The 16403-nt window shown below is 41.8% G+C and overlaps 1 protein-coding gene across 1 annotated transcript; it reads left to right on the forward strand.

Moving 5' to 3' along the window:
- Positions 1-1763: 1763 nt before the first annotated feature.
- Positions 1764-13714, forward strand: LOC308377361 (NLR family CARD domain-containing protein 3-like; the record flags this gene model as incomplete). The annotated part of the gene is made up of 11 exons (XM_080853981.1): positions 1764-1927; positions 4838-4951; positions 5853-5966; positions 6495-6709; positions 7023-8829; positions 9135-9305; positions 9449-9622; positions 10419-10592; positions 10891-11064; positions 11745-11791; positions 13182-13714. The coding sequence occupies 11 exons, from the start codon at positions 1764-1766 to the stop codon at positions 13712-13714; spliced, it is 3687 nt and encodes a 1228-aa protein (XP_080710107.1).
- Between the last annotated feature and the right edge of the window lie 2689 nt (positions 13715-16403).

The following is a 16403-nucleotide window of genomic DNA, read 5'->3' on the forward strand; positions in this document are numbered from 1 at the left end:
ATTCATGTCTGCCTTTTTTGTGTGTGGTATTAGCCTGCATTCTCAGAATCAGAAGCAGATTTATTGTCAAGTAGGTATGCGCCTACCTGAAATTTGCTCTGGTGCATGGGTGCATACAGTAAACATAAAAACACAAACATACACACACAATGAGTACTACACATAACATAAAACATAGAAACACACTAAGTACTACACATGACATAAGTACTACAGAACACAGTATGGAAACAGATGAATATATAAAAAGAGTGTATATAAAGAAGTAAAGTGAGAGGTAAAATGCAAAAAAAATTAAAATAAAATGCAGTGCAGGTGTACAAAAGTGAGTGTGCAATGTGCAATATAAAGGAGTGAAATGTGAGTTAGCATAACTCAGGCTTGGGGTGTGGGGGAGGGGCAAGAGTCCAAGGCATGTGCTCGTTCATGGGTTTCGTTGTCATGCCTGTGTGTTAGCCCCTGTGATTTGTATTGGTGCACCTTTGCCATCTGTTTCATGCAGAGAGTAGACCTCCCCCTTGTTCTCTGTGAGCAGTACGAGTCCTGTTGTGTGAAATATGGTATGCATCTTACGGTATGCAATGTATGCGAGACAGATACAGTGCCTTGCATAAGTATTCACCCCCTTGGATGTTTTACCCTTTTATTGCTTTTATAAATCAGTCATAGTCAATATAAGTTGGCTTTTTGGACAAAAAAAATCAACAAAAAAGCCCTCTTTAACTTCAAAGTAAAAAAACACATAAAAGGGTAAAACATCCAAGGGGGTGAATACTTATGCAAGGTACTGTATCTCAGTTGTAGTGTAGCCCCTGTACCTTATTGCACAACCCCAGGAGCTATACTACAACTGAGATGTCTGCCTCGCTCTCTCTCCATTTCACTCTGTCTCTCTCCCACCCTCTCCCTCTCAACATACAGTACTCCCCATCCTTCAACTGCTACATCCCACTTTCAGTCTCTCTCATACTCTCTCCCTCCCTCCCTCCCTCCCTCCCTCCCTCTCTCTCTCCCTCCCTCCATCTCTCTCTCCCTCTCTCTCTCCCTCCCTCCACCTCTCCCTCCCTCTCTCCCTCCCTCCATCTCTCCCTCTCCCTCTTTCTCTCCATCTCTCCCTCCCTCCACCTCTCCCTCTCTCTCTCCCCTTTCCTTTCCCTCTCTCTCTCTTCCTCTCTCCGCCCTTTCCTCTCACTCTATCTCTCCCCTCTTTTCTCCCTCTGGCTGTTGTTCACCTCCATCATCATTGTTGTCATGCCAGCCTGGTTGTTCTATGGTTATCCTATGGTTATTCTATGGTTGTTCTATGGTTATTCTATGGTTATCCTATGGTTATTCTATGGTTATTCTATGGTTATCCTATGGTTATTCTATGGTTATCCTATGGTTATTCTATGGTAATTATATGGTTATTCTATGGTGCAGCCTTGGCCTACTGGTTAGGGTTTCAGGCTGGAAACCGTAGGGTGGTAGACCACTGCTCTCCCATGCCCACATCCACTGCTGAAGTGCCCTTGAGCAAGGCACCTAACCCCGATCACTGCTCCCCGGGTGCCGTCAAAGGCAGCTCACTGCTCCGGGTTAGTGTTACTTCACTTCACTGCGTGGTGTGTCACTTCCCTGGATGGGTCAAATGCAGAGGTGGAATTCGGAGTGTGTGTGTGTGTGTCTACACCACCTCTGCCATAGAGTCACTTTCACTTTAATGTACAGCTAAGACATTAATTGCCATTGTGGTTATTGTTGTGTATCAGCTACCCTCTAGGATGAGTGTCTCTGGAGAAGATGGTCTCCAGGAGGACCCTGGTTCTCACAGGAGGATACAAACATCAGAATCTCCGTCAGCCAGCCATGTGTCTGTGAAGAATGACTCATCAATGACTGTCACTGATGCACCAAGCTTCAGTGCTCTAAAACTCCTGGGTCCAACGTAAGTTAAACTTTGTTTTAACATCTCTTAATTCTTTCTGCATGCATCTTCTTAATTACTTAAATCACTACAATCCCGTTGAATAACCTTTGTAACAAAGACATACTACTTTGAAAAACACATTGGAGCTGCTTATGACATTTCTGATGATGGCAATATAAGTATGGCTCATTCCATGTCAGATTGGCCTAAATGGGAATTTAAACTTCTCTGACTCCGATACCAATGAAATTTGAAAGCTAGCTCAATTGGATAAATGTCCTGGGAGATGCAGCTCTTTTGCTCTTTGCCCAGGTTTAGCAAATAAAACTAAATGTTTGCTCTTTGCCCAGGTCTTGCAAATAAAACTAAAAAAGATGAGGGGAATGACAAAGAAATGAAGGAGAATTGTTATATGTCAATGCATTTGGCTATATGTTCAACCCATGTTCTGACACTGAAATTGACCTTATAGGACATGTGACCACGAGATGACCTTTAATGAAAATGAAAAAACCTGACATATTATTGACATCATATAAAAATTGAAAGGGTGATGTTTTTATAGTATGTTACTGTAATACACATGGGAACTACTGCCCCATGCTGTGCATGATGGTAAGCATGGGCAATGCTGCCCCCTTGCTGCACATGATGGTAAACATGGGCAATGCTGCCCCCTTGCTGCACATGATGGTAAACATGGGCAATGCTGCCCCCTTGCTGCACATGATGGTAAACATGGGCAATGCTGCCCCCTTGCTGCACATGATGGTAAGCATGGGCAATGCTGCCCCCTTGCTGCACATGATGGTAAACATGGGCAATGCTGCCCCCTGGCTGTACATGATGGTAAACAACTTCAAATCACAGATAAAAAAAAACTTAACTAAACTTAATGAAATAAAAATGCTACCCCTCCAGTTTTTGATGAAGATCAATATTTTGGTGGTGATGTCCAAGGTATTATTTATTCTGAGACATATAATTAATATATTTTCTATTTCAATATTCATTTGGTGATGAATGGGTATAAAGATGGGTCCGAACAACATTGTGTTTTATTTCCCTGTATTTCCAGACCAGAAACACACAGACCAGTGTCTCCAGTGCCCAGCTGTGTGTCTCTGAAGAGTGACAGGTCCATAGTTGGTCCCCCCAACTTCAGCTGTGGACGAGCACTCCCTGATTCAAGGTGAGGTGATAATTTCAACAAGTGGCTTGTTGAATGTTTATGGTTTGTTTTGTCTGTGGTTGTGTGGGAAAGAGTGGCATTGAGGTAGACAAAAAAATAAACTGATTGGTTTATTCTTTTGATCTAAGTGATAAGTAAAGCTCTTGTGGAGACAGGGTTTTGTGTTACTATGACAGTATTGAATGTGGTTGTCTGCGTTGTGTTCTGATTGCCTGTATTTCCAGACCAGAAACACACAGACCCGTGTCTCCAGTGCCCAGCTGTGTGTCTCTGAAGAGTGACAGGTCCATAGTTGGTCCCCCCAACTTCAGCTGTGGACGAGCACTCCCTAATTCAAGGTGAGTGATAATTTGAGGCAATGTAATTTTCTCAGTGACGACTAAATGTCAACAAGTGGTTTGTTGTTTGTTTATGGTGGCCCTCGAAATAAAGCTGGACCAAGTTTTCAGCTGTGGTTGTGTGAAAAGAGTTGGACCGAGGAACACAAACAAATGACAGGGAAACGATGGTTACATATGTAGACATACACGGATGATCTTAAATCTGCAAGCCCCTTGGGCCAGGATGTGCTGGCCAAATCATCTGCTGTACGCAGAAGGGCAAGCCTCAGAGGCCTGCAATGCTTGGGACAGGGCTAGCATAAGATGCAACATGGAATTCCCAAGACCTCCAATACGTGGTATGTATGTCGGCTGTCAAAGGGCACTGTGGCTGGGGACAGTGGGCATCAGGCCGGAGTGCTTCGACAGGTGTCAGCACCAGGCGTCAGCACCAGCCGACTCTATATTGGGCATGCGATATACACCATGGGCAGGCACATCCTGCATGTTAGCCAGCGCCCTGCAAGGCCCTGGGAGTTGAGAGATATGGCTGGGGTCTGTTCAGCAACTCCTCAACATATGGGGGCTGAAGGTGGAACATAAAACACTGCAGACTGAGAGGTCTTTTTGGAAAAAGCTCTCTGAGGAGAGGCCAACACAGGTGTAACATCCAACCCCAGACGTGCCAATGCCATCTTTGCAGTGGGCCTCACTGACGTTTGGTTTCTTTTGGAGCCTTTCAGTGTACTGTGTGTGACTTGTCCCCAGGGAGCTAGAATGAGAATAATGGGGGCTCTCCTCTGCATTTTTAATTCAACATATTGTTTTTTGGTGTATTTTGTCTCTGGTTGTGTGCTAAAGATTTCAACTTCAAATCACAGATTAAAAATAACTTAATGAACTAAAAATGCTACCCCTCCAGTTTTTGATGATGATCAATATTTTGGTGCTGATGTCCAAGGCATTATTTATTCTGAGACATATAATTAAAACATTTTCTATTTCGATATTCATTTGGTGATGAATGGGCATAAAGATGGGTCTGAACAACATTGTGTTTTATTTCCCTGTATTTCCAGACCAGAGACACACAGACCAGTGTCTCCAGTGCCCAGCTGTGTGTCTCTGAAGAGTGACAGGTCCATAGTTGGTCCCCCCAACTTCAGCTGTGGACGAGCACTCCCTGATTCAAGGTGAGGTGATAATTTCAACAATTGGTTTGTTGTTTGTTTATGGTGTGTTTTGTCTGTGTTTGTGTGGGAAAGAGTGGCATTGAGGTAGACGAACAGAGAAACATATGGTTTATTATTTAGATTTGAATGACCAGTTGAGCTCTTGTGGTCACAGTGTTTTCTGTTACTTTGACAGTATTGAATGTGGTTTTCTGCGTTGTGTTTTATTTCCCTGTATTTCCAGACCAGAAACACACAGACCAGTGTCTCCAGTGCCCAGCTGTGTGTCTATGAAGAGTGACAGGTCCATAGTTGGTCCCCCCAACTTCAGCTGTGGACGAGCACTCCCTAATTCAAGGTGAGTGATAATTTGAGGCAATGTAATTTTCTCAGTGACTACTTAATGTCAACAAGTGGTTTGTTGTTTGTTTATGGTGGCCCTCGAAATAAAGCTGGACCAAGTTTTCAGCTGTGGTTGTGTGAAAAGAGTTGGACCGAGGAACACAAACAAATGACAGGAAAACGATGGTTACATATGTAGACATACACGGATGATCTTAAATCTGCAAGCCCCTTGGGCCAGGATGTGCTGGCCAAATCATCTGCTGTACGCAGAAGGGCAAGCCTCAGAGGCCTGCAATGCTTGGGACAGGGCTAGCATAAGATGCAACATGGAATTCCCAAGACCTCCAATACGTGGTATGTATGTCGGCTGTCAAAGGGCACTGTGGCTGGGGACAGTGGGCATCAGGCCGGAGTGCTTCGACAGGTGTCAGCACCAGGCGTCAGCACCAGGCGACTCTATATTGGGCATGCGATATACACCATGGGCAGGCACATCCTGCATGTTAGCCAGCGCCCTGCAAGGCCCTGGGAGTTGAGAGATATGGCTGGGGTCTGTTCAGCAACTCCTCAACATATGGGGGCTGAAGGTGGAACATAAAACACTGCAGACTGAGAGGTCTTTTTGGAAAAAGCTCTCTGAGGAGAGGCCTGCCGGGTGTAACATCCAACCCCAGACGTGCCAATGCCATCTTTACAGTGGGCCTGACTGACGTTTGGTTTCTTTTGGAGCCTTTCAGTGTAGTGTGTGTGACTTGTCCCCAGGGAGCTGGAATAAGAATATTGGGGGCTTTCTTCTGCATTATTTATTCTGAGACATATAATTAAGACATTTTCTATTTCGATATTCATTTGGTGATGAATGGGTATAAAGATGGGTCCGAACAACATTGTGTTTTATTTCCGTGTATTTCCAGACCAGAAACACACAGACCCGTGTCTCCAGTGCCCAGCTGTGTGTCTCTGAAGAGTGACAGGTCCATAGTTGGTCCCCCCAACTTCAGCTGTGGACGAGCACTCCCTGATTCAAGGTGATGTGATAATTTCAACAAGTGGTTTGTTGAATGTTTATGGTGTGTTTTGTTTGTGGTTGTGTAAGAAAGAGTGGCATTGAGGTAGACAAACAGAGAAACTGATGGTTTATTCTTTTGATTTGAGTTAATAGAATGGTCCCTCCAACTTCAGCTTGTTTATGGTGGCCCCCAAAATGAATATGGACCAAGTTTTTGTCTGTGTTTGTGTGGGAAAGAGTGGCATTGAGGGAGACAAAGAGAGAAACTGATGGTTTATTCTTTTGATTTGAGTTACCATTAAAGCTCTTGTGGAGACAGTGTTGCGTCAGAGTTTATTCACAGTCCTTGCACTGTAAAGGGGACATAAAAACACAGGTTTGGATGGAGCAATATGCTATTTCAGTTAATCAACACAAAGCTTTTTCATTAGAGGTTGAGCTCAATATTTTGCCATAATTGAGGCCTGCACCTTGAGGTGTAGACACAGTTCAATATTCAATGATTTAGGATGTCTCTCATTGTGTTTTTTACTTAATGTGCTTTCAGTGGGTCAGTCCATCAGTCCAGGTGTGGGGTGTGTGAGAAGGTGCTAAGTGACCTTGTTGTCACTACCTGTGGACACGGCATCTGTAGGCAATGCATCCACAGTGACGGAAACCAGCCCAGACCCCGAGCAGACTACGCCTGTCTCCAGTGTGGAAAAAGGTCCAGAGTAGAACTAACGTTGCCGTGTTCTGTGGACGAACACCCAGCCATGGAAGGTAACCAGTATTCACAAACTGTGTGTTCTAGTATGATTGTTAGATGCGTCCGGCATCTCTATAAGAGGGTATGTCTGTCCGTCTGTCGGTCGGTCGGTCTGTCTGAAACGCATTCTTTCAATTGTAATTCCCTCCTGTGTCCACAAGGTGGCAGAGTTGAGTTGACGCATCTTGTTGTCCGCTCGGACTTGTTAACATTAAACACATGGGAGTAAAACATATACAGTATGTGTACATGTTGACAGAAACGAGTGTTTGTATCCATCTAAAGAATTTGTATATTATGCATTGTTTATTTGTCAACGTCACACAGATGGTGATGCTGATGATGGCATGAAGAGGATGATTTCACTAAATCACAAAGTCAATCACAAGAGGAGATATGAGTGTATAAATGAGGGTGTCATCAAGCCAGGGACTAAAACACTCCTCAACAAAATCTACACAGAGCTTTTTGTTACAGAAGGAGAGAGTGAAGGGGTGAATAACGAACATGAGGTTTGGCAGGTAGAAATAACATCCAAAGAACAAACAGCAGATATGAAGATCAGTTGCAATGACATTTTCAAGCCCTCATTTGGACAAGAAAAGCACATCAAAGCTGTGATGACCAAAGGAATTGCTGGCATTGGAAAAACAGTCTCAGTGCAGAAGTTCATACTTGATTGGTCAGAAGGAGTAGCTAATCATGACATAGATTTCATATTTGCGCTTCCTTTTCGTGAACTAAATTTAGTCAAGGATAAAGAGTACAGTCTTCATGAACTTCTGCTTGACTTCTATCCAGAGCTTTATGAGCTAAAGGGTAGAGAAGACTACACAAGCTGCCAGGTTGTATTCATCTTTGATGGTTTGGATGAGAGTCGACTTGATCTGAACTTTCAACAAAACTTGAAGTTGTCACATGTGAAAGAAACATCATCAGTGGACGTGCTGATGACAAGCCTGATTGGGGGAAGTTTGCTTCCCTCTGCACTCATCTGGATAACCTCAAGACCAGCAGCAACTAGTAGAATTCCTGCTCAGTGCATCGACCAGGTTACAGAGGTTAGGGGGTTCAGTGACCCACAGAAAGAAGAATACTTCAAGAAAAGAATCAGTGATGAGAGTGAAGCCAACAACATCATCTCACAAATTAAGACATCCAGAAGTCTCTACATCATGTGCCATATCCCAGTCTTCTGTTGGATTGCAGCAACTGTACTGCAACAGATGTTGCAACAAGATAATAGCAAGAAAATCCCCAAAACTCTGACTGAGATGTTCGTACACTTCTTGCTCATCCAGACATCCACAACAAATCAGAAATATCAAGAAGGAATTGCGAAGGATGGACAGACACAAAAAATGCCGAAAGAGATCATACTGAAGCTGGCTGAGCTGGCTTTCAAACAACTGGAGGAAGGCAACCTTATGTTTTATGAGCAAGACCTGTGGAGCTGTGGCATTGATGTCAACGAAGCCTCAGTATACTCAGGTATGTGCACTGAGATCTTCAGGGAAGAATCTGTGTTTCAACAGAGGAAGATCTATTGCTTTGTTCACCTGAGCATCCAAGAGTTTCTGGCAGCTCTGTACGTGTTTCACTCCTACACGATCAGAAAGCTGGATGAATCTGCATCCTTCCTTAAGCACAGAGACTGGTCTGGATCCTGCCCCTTACACGTGATGCTGAAGAGTGCAGTGGATGAGGCTTTGAAGAGCAAGAATGGACACCTGGATCTTTTCCTTCGCTTCCTTATGGGCATCTCTCTGGAGAGCAATCAGAGCCTCTTGAAAGACCTACTCAGCAACACGTACAGCAGCTCGGAGAGCGTCAAGAAAACATGTCAGTACATTAAGGTGCTTAAGAGGAAGGATCTCTCTCCTGAAAGATGCGTCAATCTTTTCCACTGCTTATTTGAAATGAAGGATCATTCCATGCACGACGAAGTTCAAGAATATTTGAAATCGCCAACAGACTTCAAAGGAGAACTATCTCCAGCCCACTGCTCAGCATTGGCTCACGTGCTCCTGATGTCTGAGGAAGTGCTGGATGAGTTTGACCTCAAGAAGTACAATGCGTCAGAAGAGGGCCGTAAGAGACTGGTCCCAGCTATCAGGTGCTGCAGGAGTGTACAGTAAGTTTCCTTTTTAAAGTCTCGGGAACTTAGTGTGCTGTTTTTCATCACTGGCACCAGTATTCTGCATTGACTGAGCTTTACAGTCTGTTCCATTTGAAGCTTCTTTAAGCATTACTTTGAAATATATTTATTTATATGTTTATAATTTATATTGCATTTAGACTATTTAGCTATTGCATAGCTGTTAGGAAAATAGATGCTCTGTGAAAGAACAAGTATTGCATTTCTAGGACTCCCTAGTTAGCAGATAAAACTCTAAACATTTTTGAGATGGGTTAAACCTTCACTGTCATTCTATGTAGGCTCACTGGATGCAGACTTACAAAAATGTCCTGTGAAATCGTGGCCTCAGCTCTGCAAACAACAAACTCCCCCCTGAGAGGACTGAATCTGAGCTACAATGATCTCCAGAAGTCTTCAGAAAATATTTTGTCTGGTCTGCTGAGTGCACATTGTAAACTGGAATCATTGAAGTGAGCTATTGCATACACTACACTTAGACAAGACCTTAGACCCTGTGTGCGGATGCTTTTTGCTATCTTAAAACATTACAGTGACACAATGTTACATTTTCAATCAAATACATTTGTATTCTGTCACATCACACTGCCTACAGACTCGCTGGCTGTAACCTCGGTTACAAGTCCTGTGGAATTCTGGCATCCGTCCTACAGTCTGAAAACTGCCTCCTGACAGAACTGGACCTCAGTAACAATGACATGCAGGATTCTGGAGTTCAGCTACTCAGTAAAGGACTTCACAGCCCCCACTGTAAACTACAGATATTAAGGTTTGTGCTGGACGTCGAGTGGCAAAATGTGGCATGTCCAATGTATACGTCAAACTGTTTCTCGGCATTCATAAGCATCCCATAATATTTTGTCTTGTTAAACTGAATTGAGGCATGTAAAGTAAATAATTAGTGAAAGTTAATGTTTTGAGGGGAGGTTATGGTGGTTTGATGCCAACGTCAGCTAACCTAAGCCGATCATAAATCTAGTTTGGACATATAGCGTCCTGAAAAAAATGCACATTTATGCATAACCACATGGGAGAGGCTCAAGTTTTCATAACATCCTCATAGTCATTTTGATAGCACAAGGCCATGTGAAGGGAATATGAGCACACTTATTTCCACAAGCTGCCCAGCCTATCATCTATGGCTGGTTTGTCCCGATAACGGTGTCATTAACGTTTTAAGACTTGAAAGGTAAACCTGACTAAAGTTGTTTACTTTTCTACACATTTCCCAAACCATTTCTTACCTTCGTTTACCTTAAGGGGCTATCTATGTTTCTGGCATTGATTACTGTCATTTACATGAGTATGTTTAACATGATACATTGCAGGTCAAAATAAAAAAAAGTTCTCAAATAAGGATGGCTATAGGCTACATGTTTATCATAGATTTGTATTTTCAAGGGATTCAAAATGAATGGCCAATTTATTTATACAGATGTGTTCTGTCTTTTTATTTAATTAAGCACAAAATGTAATGCAACACATAGCTTCGTCTTACATCGCAGTCAGTGCATACGTCAAACAGGTTAATTTGAACTGCTTCTGATTAACCCATTATTTTCTAGACTCGCTGGCTGTGAACTCGGTTACAAGTCCTGTGAAATTCTGGCATCCGTTCTTCAGTCTGAAAACTGCATCTTGACAGAACTGGACCTCAGTAACAATGACCTGCAGGATTCTGGAGTTCAGCTACTCAGTAAAGGACTACGCAGCCCCCACTGTAAACTACAGATATTAAGGTTTGTTGTAGCTGTCACTGCAACATCTAGAAGGATCTGGAAGGCTTTGATTTTGAGCAGTGCTCATAAGCATATAACTTATAAACATATGCATATCAGCCTATCAAAAGTAAAACATAAAAACAGTTGAATTTGAGATCAACTTAACAGTATGTAATGTTATGTTAGTCTGAAGGGAACATCTGGCATTTAAATGACCAAACTATACAATTCATGATTCTATTGGGTATGCATTTGGCAGCATGAATGTTATAATGGCGTTCCGGCGTGACTGATGTGTTAAACCTCTCTCTTTCAGGCTCTCTGGTTGTCTTGTCTCAGAGGAAGGTTGTGGTTATTTGGCTTCATCACTCAACTCAAATTACTCCTCTCTGAAAGAGCTGGATCTGAGCTACAATCATCCTGAAGAATCAGGGCTGAGGTTGTTATCTGCTACACTGGAAGAGGGTCATCGCAAACTCAGCAGACTCCAGTATGTGTTATACTTTATTACACGGCTCTTCTTAATGCTGTAGAATGCTCCATTCACTTGAATGGGGCTTCCCAACGTTCTGCGGTCCGTTTATTTATTAACCGATAGCAGACCGTTGCTATGCAATAATGACCGCTGTCAAAGAAAGTGGCCTTTTTGCCTCTGATTCAGGTCTTTCGTAGCACTCCGCAAGTAGTCCGGTAACTTATCAATGGAGTTTCAGCGGACGGTTTAGCAGCTGTGTTCTTAAGAATGTTCAATGTCTTTAGCAAACTATTTCTCTGCAGTATGTGTTATACTTTACATACTATTTCCAGATTTCAGCCGTTTAAACAAGGCACTTGCATATCTACCAATTTACCATCTACTTCCTTTACACACAAACATATAATTTTTAAGACTGGCCTAAAAACCTTTTTATTCATAAAGGCATTTCCTACTTTTTAAAAAATGTATACATTTTCTTAAACTGTCCTTTTGTCCTTTAGCACTCTGAGATTGTACTTAGAATAAAGAGTGCTCAACAAATAAAATTAATTATTATTATTATTAAAGTACCTATTCCAGGGAATCCCAGCCCCCACCAGTTTGACAATGCTAATATTCTCATTAGGCCATAGCCTAATCATTGCTAACCACTCTTTCTCTCATGTCTGTCATGTTCTTCACTTGGATTACAGTGTTGACTACTGTGCAGAAAGCAGAATCCGACCAGGTTTGCTCAAATGTAAGTTTTGGGTAATGCCTACTCTTGCAAACCCAGATGCCTATCTGAGTAACACATACTGTACGTCTGGAGACAGCTGTGGTGAAATGTGGACTGGTATTCCTAAACAGGAAGAAATGGCTCTGTCAGATGGGGTTCAGAAGTATAGGGCAGTGTGAAAGTTAGTGGTGGGAGTTCTATACAATGTGAATGGAGAACTGTTTATTCTTATCAGCTTTCGAATGAATGCCATTCTAGGGTGTGTGAATACTGTAGGAGCAGAATTGCCCATGACTTTGAGGAACTCTTAGTTTGTTTTTGTTTTTGCTTTTGTTGGAGCTTTTATTTTGACATTGTATCAGGTCACCTGAGACCATGTCAAAATGGTGTCTTCCATGTGCTTCAGACTGAGTTATACTGAGTTTGACAATGGAAGTGGACAATGGAAGATGCCGGAAATTTATAGTTTTTACCGCTTTAATGATATACGCTTAACTGCTTTACGCCTAACTTCATTTCTTTACTGCTTTAACACATTTCTTGAACGCTTTACCTTAATTTTGGACCTTTGGACATTTGGAATTACCTTTTGTTTTCACTGGACTACCCTTGGCTGTTTATCCCCTGCTTGCCTGCCCTGCATACCTCCCTCTCCCTGTCCTCCTGCCCGCTGGTCTACCATCCTGTTCTCCTGCCTGCTGGTCTACCATCCTGTCCTCCTGCCCGCTGGTCTGCCTGCCTGCCTACCATCCTGCCTACCATTCTGCCTACCATCCTGCCTACCATCCTGCCTACCATCCTGCCTACCATCCTGCCTACCATCCTGCCTACCCCTGGATCGACCTGCATGCCCTTTCCCTGCCATCACAAAGCAAGTAAGCGCGTTACACTCCCCAGTATCTAACAGGAACCTTCAACATTTTTTGACCGTACAAATACTATTATGAATAACATTATTATTATTAGCAGGTGAATATTATAATTAGATATAATACTTTCATTTGCTTTCATTTTCAAAAAAAGAAAGGAAAAGAAAGAAACACTGCAGAAAAAATCTCAACACTTCAGATAAGCCACACACACACACACACACACACACACACACACACACACACACACACACACACACACACACTCACACACACCCACACACACACACACACACACACACACACACACACACACACACTCACACTCACACTCACACTCACACTCACACTCACACTCACACACACACACACACACACACACACACAGAAGCTTGTATTCATCTGGATTTGCTGCAGAAATCATGCATGTTTTGTGTGATACTGTGTGTGTGTGTGTGTGGTTGTGTCTTCAGATTAATCAGTGGCACCGTTAACTAAGCACAGTCTGATCAGGATATTCTGTCCTCTGTTCTTGTTTGCAGATGCCTGTGAACTCACACTGGACCCAAACACAGCCAATAGATATCTCTCTCTGTCTGAAGGGGATAGAAAGGTGACACGCGTGAGGGAGGAGCAACCGTATCCTGATCATTCAGAGAGAATTGACTACTGGTATCAGGTGTTGTGTAAAGAGACCCTGTCCGGACGCTGCTACTGGGAGGTTGAGTGGCTTGGACAGAAAGCTCACATGGGAGTTGCGTACAAAAGTATTGATAGGAAAGACAGGAGTGGTGACTGCAAACTCGGTTGTAATGAGAAGTCCTGGAGTCTGGTCTGCTCTGGCGGTAATTACTTTGTCAGGCACAAAAATAAGCTGACCGCCACCCCTGGCCCCTCCTCTTCCAGAGTCGGACTGTACCTGGACTGGCCAGCTGGTACTCTTTCCTTCTACAGTGTCTCGTCTGACGCAGTCACCCACCTGTACACATTCCACAACAAGTTCACAGAGCCCGTCTGTCCAGGATTTAAACTGTGGTATCCTGACTCGTCAGTTTCTTTGTGCTTGATCACATGAATCCCATAGGACCCTTAAGCCTAATTTATACTTCGGTAGACGACACTTTTGAAAAGGTCGCCGACAAAAATTACGTCATGGACGACACTTTAAGCCGTCGTTTTGAAGTGTCGGCTACATGGAGACATTTCTACTGGCGCTGAAGTCGTCACAAAGTGTCGCACAAGTGTGATTGGCTAGATAGACGGCACGCGTCGTTGACTTGGTTGTTTGAATTTTCCTTGAGCGGTCAACAGCTGATTTCCAACATTTTTTTTTTTTTTTAAATCGCCTCTCCCATTATGACGAACTCGGCGACTGTTCGCCTGAAGTATAAACACACAAGCCTGGACGACACTTTTTCTTGTTGTCGGCGACCTTTTCAAAAGTGTCGTCCACCGAAGTATAAATTAGGCTTTATGGGCAAGAGCAATAGTCAGACTCCAGAGTGTTACTGTCATAGTCAAACTCCACAGTGTTACTGTCATAGTCAAACTCCAGTGTTACTGTCATAGTCAAACTCCAGTGTTACTGTCATAGTCAAACTTCCACAGTGTTACTGTCATAGTCAAACTCCACAGTGTTACTGTCATAGTCAAACTCAAGTGTTACTGCCATAGTCAAACTCCACAGTGTTCCTGCCTAGTCAAACTAATGTTTTAGATGTTTTTTTTTTAATATATATATATATGGGCCATTCTACCGAATTGGTGCAAAGTCAGGTCGGAAATATTTGGATTTTTTTTATGTTTTATTCCCAAAACTTTGTCCGTATGTATATTGTACCATATCTAAAGTACACTTATCTAATAAAAGAACAGTCAATTTTTATATTGTATTTTCAGAATGTGTTGGAATGTTTTTCCTCTTCCAAAAATTGTCACTACCGAAACATCACATTTACTATAGTAAAAAAGTATTATTATTGACCTGTTCAGATTGTGTTTCCTTCCCTTCTCTGAAGAGTGTTTTTACAAATATTTCTTGAAGGTTTTCACAATGAAATCCATAAAAATTATTTTTTTACCAAATTTTCAAGTTCAATTTATACAATTCATCAAAATCTAAGTGCAATATTTCTTTGTAAAATGCTAAATACTGATCATATTGATTCCAGAGTTGTTCATTGATGAAATTGAACATACATTAATCCAATCAGTATCATAACATTTTAGTTGATTGCTCAATATACTTAATTTTTTACAAAACATCCTGTGTTCCGGTAGTGCTGCACTGTTTCGGTAGTGACATCCAGTGTTTCGGTAGTGACTGCACTGTTGGATGGATGTTCATTTCTCTCCCAAAATCTTCCAAAAGGTGCTCTGGGCCGCCCTTTAGTCCACACAACACATTTATTTAAAAATTATGGGATTGAACTACTTACCAATTCATTTTGTCACTACCGAAATCATCTGGTCACTACCATATGTTTCGGTAGTGACTGTTTCGGTAGTGACAATTCTAGCTAACTTTAAGCATAAATAAAGAATTCTAACAAGCACACGGCATGCAAACACATCTTTGAAGAGGTGAACACACATACAAACATAAGATTTTCCATGAAACCCCAAAAGGCTTACTTAATTGAAGAAAACATGCGTTTCGGTAGTGACAATTCTTAAGGTTACACGTCGATTTTCAGACTTTGGAACACATTTATATAAAAACTATGGGATTTAGCTACTTACCATTCAACCATGAGGGTCAGAGATGCAGTGTCACTGCATGGTCAAAAATGCAGAGTCGTGGCTAAAACACAGGCTCAGCCAATGGACTAAAACTCTTGTGTTTCGGTAGTGACATGAAAACTAGGGACATGATTTTTTGAGTATAGAAAATTGATTTAAAAATTAAACCCACAATAAATCTAAATATTCCAAGTTCTGTTTCAACCCAATCATAAAGATCTTTGAAATTAAATCATTGAAAAAAATCTAAAAAAATTGAAAAGTGTTATTTAAAGGCATTGAAATTTAGATGTCAGGGTTGGGGACAGCTACTTCCCAATAGAAAGTACCCTATAAATGATGATTTTGTATATATTTAGCTTATCACTATCTCATGTAATGCATTGGGTTTATATAGACCATAACATTTTCTAATTAAATATCTATGCCTAAATACCTAATTGTTTTGTAAATAGTTTTTATTGTTGAGGGACTGCATATTACACAAATTCGGTAGAATGGCCCATATATATATATATGTCATTGTGTGTCATTATATGGTATCATTATATTGTTATTGATATATAAGCCCGTTATTTTTTTTTTTGTACAGGATAAACGTCAGTATTATTTTTTGCGGACTATTCGGTCACAAAGGAGAGAAAAAAAAAGTGTATTTATCCATCTCTGTCACTTGACACCCCCCCCCACACACACACACCTCCAGGTCCTGGGATTTGTAAAGCGCCTTGAGACAGCTTTATTGTTTTGCAATATATAAATAAAATGTAATTGAATTGGATTATTTATCCTGATTTTTCTATGTATTTCTTCTGTATTTCTATAATCCCTTGCATCTAAACTCGTGTAGCAGAAAGGAGGTTCAACATGTGGATTTGAATACATTATAACTAATTATAACTATTCTAAGAATTATAATTATCACAGTATTTCGCAGTCCAGGGACTTCAGATCGAAGTAGGAGACCTGTCAGCACTTCCGAGAAGATATGAGAGAGGGAGAGAGAGAGAGAGGAAGAGAGG

The sequence above is a fragment of the Sprattus sprattus genome (assembly GCF_963457725.1).
Source record: "Sprattus sprattus genome assembly, chromosome: 16".
NCBI classification, from domain to species: Eukaryota; Metazoa; Chordata; class Actinopteri; order Clupeiformes; family Clupeidae; genus Sprattus; species Sprattus sprattus.